The 12,720-nt window shown below is 44.5% G+C and overlaps 1 protein-coding gene across 3 annotated transcripts in view; it reads right to left on the bottom strand.

Annotated features, from left to right (window-relative positions):
* Nucleotides 1-12,720, bottom strand: part of LIG1 (DNA ligase 1) — a 572,167-nt gene that overhangs the window by 44,373 nt on the left and 515,074 nt on the right. For all 3 annotated transcript variants that reach the window (XM_077250677.1, XM_077250678.1, XM_077250676.1), the window contains one exon: nt 1,893-2,036. In XM_077250677.1, coding sequence (XP_077106792.1) covers nt 1,893-2,036 — 144 coding nt within the window. The remainder of the gene's footprint in view (nt 1-1,892; nt 2,037-12,720) is intronic.

The following is a 12,720-nucleotide window of genomic DNA, read 5'->3' as shown; positions in this document are numbered from 1 at the left end:
CCTGGTATGATTGGCCCCATCCTTAACCTGGTATGATTGGCCCCCCATCCCTATCCTGGTATGATTGGCCCCATGCTTATCCTGGTATGATTGGCCCCATCCTTATCCTGGTATGATTGGCCCCATCCCTATCCTGGTATGATTGGCACCATCCTTATCCTGGTATGATTGGCACCATCTCGGTCCTGGTATGCATGACCCCATCCCAGTCCTGGTATGATTGGCCCAATCACGGTCCTGGTTTGATTGGTCCCATCCCTATTCTGGTATAATTGGCCCCATCTTTTTCTATCATAATTGGCGCCATCCCGTTCCTGGTATGATTGGACCCATCCTTTTTCTTTCATAATTGGTCCCATCATGTTTCTGGTATCCACGGACCCATCAGGAAAGATTTAAAAAAAAAAAAAAAAAAAAAGTCACCTACACAGCGCTCCCTCACAACGTCCTGCTCCGGTGCCAGCAGCTGCTTAATGCTTGTAAGCAGCGCATTGCAGGAACATCATGTGCTACTTCATAAGCAGAGCGAGCACAGCTGCCGGAATACTTACGGGACTGTTCATCAGAGGTCGCGGTGGGTATCTATTCCTCTTCAGTAGAGCGCACTGTTGGCCGCCTGCTTTCTGCTGGGGCCAGCAGTCACGTATGTCAATACTTAAGAGAAATGAATATTCAGAACATTCATTTCTTTTAAGTATTGGCACACGTGACCGCTGGCCCCAGCAGGAAGCAGGCGGCCGACAGGGCGCGCTACTGAAGAGAAATGGATACTCACCGCGACCTCTGATGAACGGTCCCGGTGAGTATTCTGGCAGCTGTGCTCTGCTTGTAAGCAGTGCATGATGTCCCTGCCATGCGCTGCTTACAAGCATTAAGCAGCTGCTGGCACCGGAGCAGGACGTTGTGAGGGAGCGCTGTGTAGGTGACTTTTTTTTAAAAATCTTTCCTGATGGGGCCATGGATACCAGGAACAGGATGGGGCCAATTATAAAAGAAAAAGGATGGGACCAACATTCCAGGAACAGGGATGGGGCCAATTGTACCAGGGATGCCAGAAAAAAGAATATGCATTGCCCTCCACGCTCATGGGCGTGAATTGCAGTGCATATTCATTTCTCTTTAGTAGCGGGCACAGGAGTTAGCCGGAGCCGCCGGATCCAGCCTCCTGTGACCCGATGCTCCACCAAAACCGCTCCCCCACCTCAGCCAGAGCCCATACATCCGGACTATAAGATGTACCCCCCATTTTGGGAGGAAAAAGGTGCGTCTTATAGTCCGAAAAATACGGTATCTTATAAGTCCATGGCTGCTGACCTTAATCAAATTCTTAACTTATTTTTTTTCTACTTATCTGCGTACCTGCTCTGTCCTGATTTCTTCTAAGCATGCCTTACAGTTGAGGTAGGAATGTCCGTGGGCTTTTTATATGTAGTCTCCTTTGATGGAGAGGACAACCTGGTGGATGTTTTGGGACAAGGGCAGGATTTGTGTAAACCAGGGCTGGAGAGTCAGTAAGCCAAACCACTGACTCAGAAGCCGCAATTTCCCAGACTTTCGACTCCAACTCCCCAGCACTGGTCACTACTTAGCCTGTACATAAAGTGCAGCACAGATTCATCTCAGCTAAAAGCCCAGATCCTTAGATCAGGAACATAACAGACATTTATAGGACATTTCAGAAGTTTCCAAAATTATTATAAGAAAATTTACAGCACATTCTGCACTGAACTACTGTACCAATTTATTATATATTTTAGGAGTGAGTCGGTCCATTTTAAATGACTCAGACTTCACAGCCCTGTTGTAAACATTCAACAGTACATAAGCACCCACTGCCTCTCCTCCATCTTTGATTAAATATGCAGTGCTATTACTGATGCATAAAGACTTACCAGTCCAATTGCAGCTTTATGAACAGGAGAAACTGAAAGATCTGCACATTTTACTTCCCAGACTTGAACAGGTTCAAACCAATAGTCTGGCTCTGCAGCACTGTCCCAGCGGTAGTAACTTCTTGGACTGTCAAGAACATGATCCTAGAATGAATAAGAGAAAATGATAAAAAATTTTGAGCGTAGGATTTCGTTAAGACTAGACCCGATGTAAAATTGATTTCTTTATAGATCATCATGCTTATAAAAATAACTGTGATAACAGCAAGTATAAGACATTTGTGTAGTTACAGAATTAACTTGGCTTGCTTGCCGCATGGCCGTAGTAAGTGCTCTCTAGATGTCAGGTGTCCTTGCAAAAGTCTATAGGGATGTACCATCAGACAATCCCATCAGTTGTTGAAAGTGCATGAAAGGCAACCAGAAACCTGAAATAAGGCTCCCTGAAAGTGACATTTGCCAGATGCCATTTAACCCCTTTCTGCCATCGGACGTACTATTCCGTCCATGTGGGGTGGGCCTTACTTCCCAAGGGCTGAATAGTATGTCCAGAACGATCGGCCGCGCTCACGGGGGGAGCGCGGCCGATCGCGGCCGGGTGTCAGCTGACTATCGCAGCTGACATCCGGCACTATGTGCCAGGAGAGGTCACGGACCGCCCCGCACATTAACCCCCGGCACACTGCGATCAAACATGATCGCAGTGTTCCGACGGTATAGGGAAGCATCGCGCAGGGAGGGGGCTCCCTGCGTGCTTCCCTGAGACGATCGGTACAAGGCGATGTACTCACCTTGTACCGAGCGTCTCCTCCCTGCAAGCCCCGGATCCAAAATGGCCACAAGGCTACGTCTGGGTCCTGCAGGGAGGTGGCTTCACAGCGCCTGCTCAGGGCAGGCACCGGGAAGCCTCCCTGCAGTCAGCGATCTGTCACTTTACTGTGATGTCCCCCCCCTGGGGCAAAGTAAAAATGTAAAAAAAAAAAAAAATTACATGCGTGAAAAAACAAACAAAAAAAAAATCCTAAATAAATAAAAAATATATATATTGCTCCAATAAATACATTCCTTTATCTAAATAATAAAAAAAAATAATAAAAGTACACATATTTCGTATCGCCGCGTCCGTAACGACCCGACATAAAACTGTCCCACTAGTTAACCTCTTCAGTGAACACCATAAAAAAAAAAAAAAAAAAACCAAGGCAAAAAACAACGCTTTATTATCATACCACCTAACAAAAAGTGGAGTAACACGCGATCAAAAAGACGGATATAAATAACCATGGTACCGCTGAAAATGTCATCTTGTCCCGCAAAAAACGAGCTGCAATACTGCGTCATCAGCGAAAAAATAAAAAAGTTAAAGTCCTCAGAATAAAGCGATGCAAAAATAATAATTTTTTCTATTAAATAGTTTTTATCGTATAAAAGCGCCAAAACATAAAAAAATGATATAAGTGAGGTATCGCTGCAATCGTACTGACCCGAAGAATAAAACGGCTTTATCCATTTTACCAAACGCGGAACAGTATAAACTCCCCCCCCCCCCCCCTCAAAGGAAATTAAAAAATAGCTGGTTTTTGGTCATTCTGCCTCAATAAAATCGGAATAAAAAGCGATCAAAAAATGTCACGTGCCCGAAAATGTGACCAATAAAAACGTCAACTCGTCCTGCAAAAAACAAGACCTCACATGACTCTGTGGACCAAAATATGGAAATATTATAGCTCTCAAAATATGGTAACGCCAAAAATATTTTTTTGCAATAAAAAGCGTCTTTTAGTGTGTGACGGCTGCCAATCATAAAAATCCACTAAAAAAACAGCTACAAAAGTAAATCAAACCCCCCTTCATCACCCCCTTAGTTATGGAAAAATTGAAAAAATGTATTTATTTCCATTTTCCAATTAGGGTGGTGTCACTTGTGGGGGGTTTCAATGTTTAGGCAGATCAGTGGCTCTCCAAACGCAACATGGCGTCCCATCTGAATTCCTGTCAATTTTGCATTGAAAAGTCAAACGGTGCTCCTTCCCTTTCCGAGTTCTCCCTTACGCCCAAACAGTGGTTTACCCCCACATATGGAATATCAGCGTACTCAGGACAAATTGTACAACAACTTTTGAGGTCCAATTTCTTCTCTTACCCTTGGGAAAATAAAAAATTGGGGGCAAAAAGATAATTTTTGTGAAAAAATATGATTTTTTTAATTTACGGCTTTGCATTATAAACGTCTGTGAATCACTTAATGAGTCAAAGTGCTCACCACACAGCTAGATAAGTTCCTTAGGGGGTCTACTTTCCAAAATGGTGTCACTTGCGGGGGATTTCAATGTTTAGGCACATCAGTGGCTCTCCAAACGCAACATGGCGTCCCATCTCAATTCCAGTCAATTTTGCATTGAAAAGTCAAATGGCGCTCCTTCCCTTCTGAGCTCTGCCATGCGCCCAAACTGTGGTTTACCCCCACATATCGGGTATCGGCGTACTCAGGACAAATTGTACAACAACTTTTGGGGTCCATTTTCTCCTGTTACCCTTGGTAAAATAAAACAAATTGGAGCTGAAGTACCGTATATACTCGAGTATAAGCCGAGATTTTCAGCCCAAATTTTTGGGCTGAAAGTGCCCCTCTCGGCTTATACTCGAGTCATGATCGGTGGTGGGGTCGGCGGGTGAGCACTGTCATATACTTACCTGCTTCCGGGGCTCCTGGCGCACCCCCTGCACGTCCCACTGTCTCCGGGTGCCGCAGCCTCTTCCCCTGAGCGGTCACGTGGGACCGCTCATTAGAGAAATGAATAGGCTGCTCCACCTCCCATAGGGGCGGAGCCGCCTATTCATTTCTCTAATGAAGCGGTGCCGGTGACCGCTGATAGAGAAAGAGGCTGCGGCACAGAAGACAGGCAGGGGGAAGGAGCTGGACGCCGGGAGCAGGTAAGTATGACATATTCACCTGTCCTCGTTCCACACGCCGGGCGCCGCACCATCTTCCCGGCGTCTCTCTGCACTGACTGTGCAGGTCAGAGGGCGCGATGATGCATATAGTGTGCGCGCCGCCCTCTGCCTGATCAGTCAGTGCGGGGAGACGCCGGGAAGATGGCGCCGAGGAGCTGCAAGCAAGAGAGGTGAGTATGTGTTTTTTTTTTTTTTTTTTTTTATAGCAGCAGCAGCAGCAATGGCACAGATTTATGTGGAGTATCTATGGGGCAACGGTGCAGAGCACTATATGGCACAGCTATCTATGGGGCAACGGTGCAGAGCACTATATGGCACAGCTATGGGGCAACGGTGCAGAGCACTATATGGCACAGCTATGGGGCAACGGTGCAGAGCACTATATGGCACAGCTATGGGGCAACGGTACAGAGCACTATATGGCACAGCTATGGGGCAACGGTGCAGAGCACTATATGGCACAGCTATGAGGCAACGGTGCAGAGCACTATATGGCACAGCTATGGGGCAACGGTGCAGAGCACTATATGGCACAGCTATGGGGCAACGGTGCAGAGCACTATATGGCAAAGCTATGGGGCAACGGTGCAGAGCACTATATGGCACAGCTATGGGGCAACGGTGCAGAGCACTATATGGCACAGCTATGGGGCAACGGTGCAGAGCATTATATGGCACAGCTATGAGGCAACTGTGCAGAGCACTATATGGCAGAGCTATGGGGCAACGGTGCAGAGCACTATATGGCACAGCTATGGGGCAATGGTGCAGAGCACTATATGGCACAGCTATGGGGCAACGGTGCAGGGCATTATATATATGGCACAGCTATCTATGGGGCAACGGTGCAGAGCATTGTATATATGGCACAGCTTTATGTGGAGTATCTATGGGGCAACGGTGCAGAGCATTGTATATATGGCACAGCTTTATGTGGAGTATCTATGGGGCCATAATGAACGGTGCAGAGCATTATATATGGCACAGCTTTATGTGGAGCATCTATGGGGCCATAATGAATGGTATGGAGTATCTATTTCTAATTTTGAAATTCACCGGTACCTGCTGCATTTTCCACCCTAGGCTTATACTCGAGTCAATAAGTTTTCCCAGTTTTTTGTGGCAAAATTAGGGGGGTCGGCTTATACTCGGGTCGGCTTATACTCGAGTATATATGGTACATTTTTTGTGAAAAAAAGTTAAATGTTCATTTTTTTTTTTAAACGTTCCAAAAATTCCTGTGAAACACCTGAAGGGTTAATAAACTTCTTGAATGTGGTTTTGAGTACCTTGAGGGGTGCAGTTTTTAGAATGGTGTCACACTTGGTTATTTTTCATCATATAAACCCCTCAAAATGACTTCAAATGTGATGTGGTCCCTAAAAAAAATGGTGGTGTAAAAATGAGAAATTGCTGGTCAACTTTTAACCCTTATAACTCCCTAACAAAAAAAAAAATTTGGTTCCAAAATTGTGCTGATGTGAAGTAGACATGTGGGAAATGTTACTTATTAAGTATTTTGTGTGACATATCTCTGTGATTTAAGGGCATAAAAATTCAAAGTTGGAAAATTGAGAAATTTTCAAAATTTGTGCCAAATTTCCATTTTTTTCACAAATAAACGCAGGTAATATCAAAGAAATTTTACCGCTATCATGAAGCCCAATATATAAAAAGATTAAGGTGTTCCATTATAACAAAGTGGTAAGTTCCACGCAGGTTATTAACTCCCTTATTATTTCCACAGCTTGCAGGCGGCGATCCAAGATAGGACTACGCATGCTCACCTATTATTCCGACTTTGCCCGAGTCGGTCGGCTTTTTCCGGAGCATATCGTAAAGGACGCATAAGCACAGCACACCACCTCCGGTAGAGATTCTTCGGCCTTTTCTGGAGCATCCCACAATGCATCTACGAGTGCACACCGAATGGTCTTTGGCTCTCCAGCACGAGATTCGGCCTTTTTCGTTGGGCACATGCGCTGCAGCACATTACCTTTTATTTTTCTTTCCCCACCGGAAACTATACAATACCGGAAACATATAAAAGCCGGCACTTTGCGTCCTCCTCCATCAGCCTCACCACGAATCCACCGCCGACGTGTCTCCTTGGATCCCGCAGCCTCTTTCCACTTGGGCACTTCCCTTTTACCTCTAGGCTAAGTTTACCAGGTAACGTCATCATGACCTTATCTTTCCCTTTTTTCGTGTTAGGCCATATTATTGGCATGGACTGCTCCTCATATTGTGTTTATTCTATCCCACAGAATGACTCACTGTTTCTCCTAAAACGGAGCATAATCAAGTAAAGTACTAATTTTTCAAATTTGTGGTATATACTTTCTCAGCACCACTTATGTTTGGTCACACCTATAACAGGGGCTGTCAATTGTGGTTTCTGGCATAACAAAATACATGGGATGCACGATGATTATTGCTAGGACACTATGCAATATATCACACATATCCTCTACCTTCCCTTTGTTTCTGTTTTTTGTTTTGGTTAAACTTTTTTTTATATTAGTCTCTTATGACATGAATCCAATGTTAATATAATAATGTTTATATATGTTACAGATAACAGACATTTCTTGAAAAGGGCAAAATAGCCGAAACGTTGAGTTTAATACATGTCTGTAAGAATCTCCAAAAATATATTTTTTCTTTCCTTACTGGAGTCTGAACTTTGGAATTGTTTATTATAATACATTTTTCATTTATTATATTTGTGTGTGCCGGAGTTTTTCTACTATATGAAGCCCAATATGTCACGAGAAAACAATGTCAGAATCACCGGGATCCATTGAAGCATTCCAGAGTTATAACCTCATAAAGACACAGTGGTCATAATTGTAAAAATTGGCCCAGTCATTAACGTGCAAACCACCTTTTTTTCGTGCCTTGCTACCTCACAATCTGGAATTTATGTGGTTATTTTTAGGTTTTGCATCAGTTCATGTAAAGAACATGTATACAACTGTGAACATTTGTTTTCTTTTTATTGTTAAACAAACAACAAACAGGACAAAGTAGCTGAAAACTTCAGTGTGCAAAACTATTTACCCCCCTAAAGTCAGTACATTGTAGAGCCTTCTTTTGTGGCACTTGCAGCTGCAAGTCACTTTGGATAAGTCTCTATGAGCTTTCCACATCTTGCAACCTGTGATTTTTTCCCGATTCTTAAAGCAAACATGTCAGCAGTTTTGGCCGATATAAGACACGGCCACCGCCTTTCAGGGCTTATCTGCAGCATTCTATAATGCTGTAGATAAGCCCCCGATCTGACCTGAAAGATAAGAAAAATAAGTTTTATTATACTCACCCGCGGGGCAGTCTGGTCCGATGGGTGTCGCAGGTCCAGCGCCTCCCATCATCTTATGATTGCCGCCATCCTGCTTGCTTCATGGCTCCCCGACATCGCGCTCTGGGAAAGGTCAAAGAGGCCCAGCGCCTGTGCACTGCACTGCAGTACTTTCCCCTGCCATCAACAAGGCAGATAAGTACACCTGCGCAGGAGCGCCGATGCCGGGGAGCGATGAAGCAACAGGGGGGCAGCAATCATAAGATGGGAGGCGCCGGACCTGCGACATAATAAACATTTTTTTTCATGTCGGATTGGGGGCTTATCTACAGCATTATAGAATTCTGTAGATAAGTCCTGAAAGGCGGTGGCCGTATCTTATATCAGCCAAAACTGCTTACAGGTTCCCTTTAAGGCAAAACTGCTCCAGCTCCTTCGGGTTAGATGGCTTCTGCTGGTGAACAGCAATTTTCAAATCTGACCACAGATTTCCAATTGGATCAAGGTGTGTGCTTTGACTAGGCCACTCGAAAACATTTACAAATTTGCAATTAAACCACTCGAGTGTTGCTTTAGCAGTATGAGTTAGGTGATTGTCATGTTAGAACAACTGACCTGGACTCAAAGCACTGACAAACAGGTTTTGTTCAAGAATATCCCTGTATTTCCCACCACCTATCTTCCCCTCAACTCAGACCATCGTCCCTGCTGCTGAAAAACATCCCCACAGCATGATGCTGCCACCACCATGTTTTACTGTAGGGATGGTGTTATTGGAATGATGAGCTGTGTTGGTTTGGAGCCAGACATAGCATTTACCTTGGTGGCCAACAAGTTAAATTTTGGTGTCATCTGACAACAGCACCATCCTCCATACATTTCGAGAGTCTCAAGCCTTTTGGCAAACAAACTGAACTTTACAATTCTTGCTTATAAATATAGGCATTTTTCTGTTCACTTTTCTATAAAAACCACCTCTATGGAATGTACGGCTTATTGTGGTCGTATGGACAGATACTCCAGTCTCTGCTTGGGACTCTGCAGCTCCTTAAGGGTCGTACTGCCTCTCTGATTGATGCTCTCATCACAGGCTGAGAGTTTTGGTGGGCGATCCTCTCTTGGCAGGTTTGTTGTGGTACCATGTTCTTTCCATTTGATGATAATGGATGTGATAGTATTCCGGGGATCATAAGAGATTGAGATATTTAATTTTTTTTTTTTTAGAGCCCAATCCTGACTTGGACTTCAAACAAGTCAGGGATAAAGTTGTTGAAGAGAAGTCCTTGGTCTTCAGGGTGTTTGCTTATTGGTGCCTCTTTCTTAATGGTGCAGCCTCTGTGACCTTTCAGAAAAAGTGTGTATATACTGACAGACCACGTGACACTTAAATTGCATACAGGTGGACTTCCTGTCACTAAGCATGTAATTTAGTAAGTAAGGTATTTGCTTGCACCAAAAATATAACGGCTTCATAGCAAAAGGTGTGAATACATATGCACGTGCCAATTTTTAGTTAATTGATCTCAAATTTATAATTGTTTTATTTTGTTCTTTCTTACTTCACCAACTTAGTGTGAAATAAAAGATTAACAAAAGGGGAGTAAAATTAGCATAAGAGGAGAAATGATCCAGCTGGAGGTGGTTCAAATTTTTTAAAGCTTTTGGACAACTAAAAAAATATAACGTTCTTCAAAAAATCTGCATAGCAAACACCTGGCACACCAGTGAGGACGATCAACGCGTTTCAACTATGGAGTCTTACTCATGATCTACCTCATAGTGCATTGAAAACATATATATAGTATACACGTGACATTGATTGGACAAACAATTAAAAATGCAAAAGAGCATATATAAGTGTAGAAAGAAGTAATTACCAGTTAAAATTGTCATGGGTATAAATAGAATTAACATGATATTTACCCTTAGGAAATATTTCTTAACCCCTTTCTGACCTCGGACGGGATAGTACGTCCGAGGTCAGATCCCCCTCTTTGATGCAGGGCTCCGGCGGTGAGCCCGCATCAAAGCCAGCACATGTCAGCTGTTTTGAACAGCTGACATGTGCCCGCAATAGCGGCGGGTGAAATCGCGATTCACCCGCCACTATTAACTAGTTAAATGCCGCTGTCAAACGCAGACAGCGGCATTTAACCGGCACTTCCGGCCGGAAATGAGCGCATCGCCGACCCCCGTCAAATGATCGGGGGTCAGCGATGCTTCTGTATTGTAACCATAGAGGTCCTTGAGACCTCTATGGTTACTGATCCCCGGTAGCTGTGAGCGCCACCCTGTGGTCGGCGCTCATAGCACACCTGCATTTCAGCTACATAGCAGCGATCTGATGATCGCTGCTATGTAGCAGAGCCGATCGCGTTGTGCCAGCTTCTAACCTCCTATGGAGGCTATTGAAGCATGGCAAAAGTAAAAAAAAAAGTAAAAAAAAATGTGAAAAAATAAAAAATATATAAAAGTTTAAATCAGTCCCTTTCGCCCCATTCAAAATAAATCAATAAAAAAAAAAATCAAACCTACACATATTTAGTATCGCCGCGTTCAGAATCGCCCGATCTATCAATAAAAAAAAGGATTAACCTGATCGCTAATCGCGAGAAAAAAAGTTTGAAACGCCAGAATTACGTTTTTTTGGTCGCCGCAACATTGCATTAAAATACAATAACGGGAGATCAAAAGAACGTATCTGCACCGGAATGGTATCATTAAAAACGCCAGCTCGCACGCAAAAAATAAACCCTCACATGACCCCAGATCATGAAAAATGGAGACACTACGGGTATCGGAAAATGACACAATTTTTATTATTTATTTTTTTTTTTAGCAAAGTTTGGAATTTTTTTTCACCACTTAGATAAAAAATAACCTAGTCATGTTAGGTGTCTATTAACTCGTAATGACCTGGAGAATCATAATGGCAGGTCAGTTTTAGCATTTAAAGAACCTAGGAAGAATGGCAAACAAAAAACAAGTGTGGGACTGCACTTTTTTTGCAATTTCGCTGCACTTGGAATTTTTTTCCAGTTTTCTAGTACACGACATGCTAAAACCAATGATGTCGTTCAAAAGTACAACTCGTCCCGCAAAAAATAAGCCCTCACATGGCCATATTGACGGAAAAATAAAAAAGTTATGGCTCAGGGAAAGAGGGGAGCGAAAAACGAACGCGGAAAAACTGAAAATCCCAAGGTCATGAAGGGGTTAAACATTAATTAATATTGCTTTATTAAGTCTTGTCTACCATTGAGACCGTGAGGGGTACGAGTGTCAAGCATAAACATCCAGTATGTTTCCCGATTACAAAGTTTCTGTTGTAAGTTACCTCCTCCCGGAGGTTTATAGACCTTTTCTATTCCACAGAATCTAAGACCAGTTAATTTACCTTTGTGCACGTTGTAAAAATGTCTAGACACAGCTGAAGCAGAGTGCTTTAGAATTTACAGCATCTGATAGATGCTGTCTGACTCACACTTTTAGCGGACATGTAGTGCAGCCAATGTACTGAACTTTACATGTGGTACATTCTATCTGATACACCACATTTTCAGTGTTGCAATTAATATAATCATGTATGACAAATTGTTTATGATTATGGAAAGATGAATTTTTTTTTTTTTATAAATATAATTACTGTATTTTTCGCTTTATAAGACGCATCCCCAAAATGAAGAAAAAGAGAAAAAAATATTTTTTTATGTTAAATGGGGGTCTGTCTTATAATGCCAGTGGAAGTCTTACAAATCATATTTAACTCATCCTGGTATCTATATAACCCCCATTCTTGTGCTAGCACATGCCCCCCTGTGCTGCTGTCAGGCACATGCCCCCCTGGTCACTATATGCCCCCCTGTGCTGCTGGCAGACATGCCCCCCCTTGGTCACTATATGCCCCCCCCCCCCCCCGGGTCACTATATGCCCCCCCATGCTGCTGGCAGGCACATACCCCCCTGGGTCACTATATGCCCCCCCCTGTGCTGCTGTCAGGCATATGCCCCCCTGGTCACAATATGTCCCCCTGTGCTGCTGGCAGACACATGCCCCCCTGTGCTGCTGGCAGATACATGCCCCCTACGTCACTATATGCTCCCCAGTGCTGCTGGCAGACACATGCCCCCCTGGGTCACTATAGGCCCCCTGGTCACAATATGCCCACCTGGGTCACTAAATGCCCCCATGGGTCACTAAAAGCCCCCCTGTGCTGGCAGGCACATGCCCCCCGGTCACAATATGCCCCCCTGTGCTGCTGACAGGTACAGCCCCCCCGGTCACTATATGCCCCCTGTGCTGCTGGCAGACACATGCCCCCCCCCTGTGCTGCTGGAAGACACATGCCCCCCGTGTGCTGCTCGCAATCACATGACCACCCCTGTGCTGCTGGCAGGCACATGCCCCCCGTGCTGCTGGCAGACACATGCCCCCCCGTGCTGCTGGCAGACACATGCCCCCCCGTGCTGCTGGCAGACACATGCCCCCCCGTGCTGCTGGCAGACACATGCCCCCCCGTGCTGCTGGCAGACACATGCCCCCCCGTGCTGCTGGCAGACACATGCCCCCCT

Source organism: Ranitomeya variabilis, chromosome 4, assembly GCF_051348905.1.
Source record: "Ranitomeya variabilis isolate aRanVar5 chromosome 4, aRanVar5.hap1, whole genome shotgun sequence".
Classification (NCBI taxonomy): Eukaryota; Metazoa; Chordata; class Amphibia; order Anura; family Dendrobatidae; genus Ranitomeya; species Ranitomeya variabilis.
The sequence above is the reverse complement of the archived record's forward strand: the minus strand, read 5'-3'. Positions and strand labels throughout refer to the sequence as shown.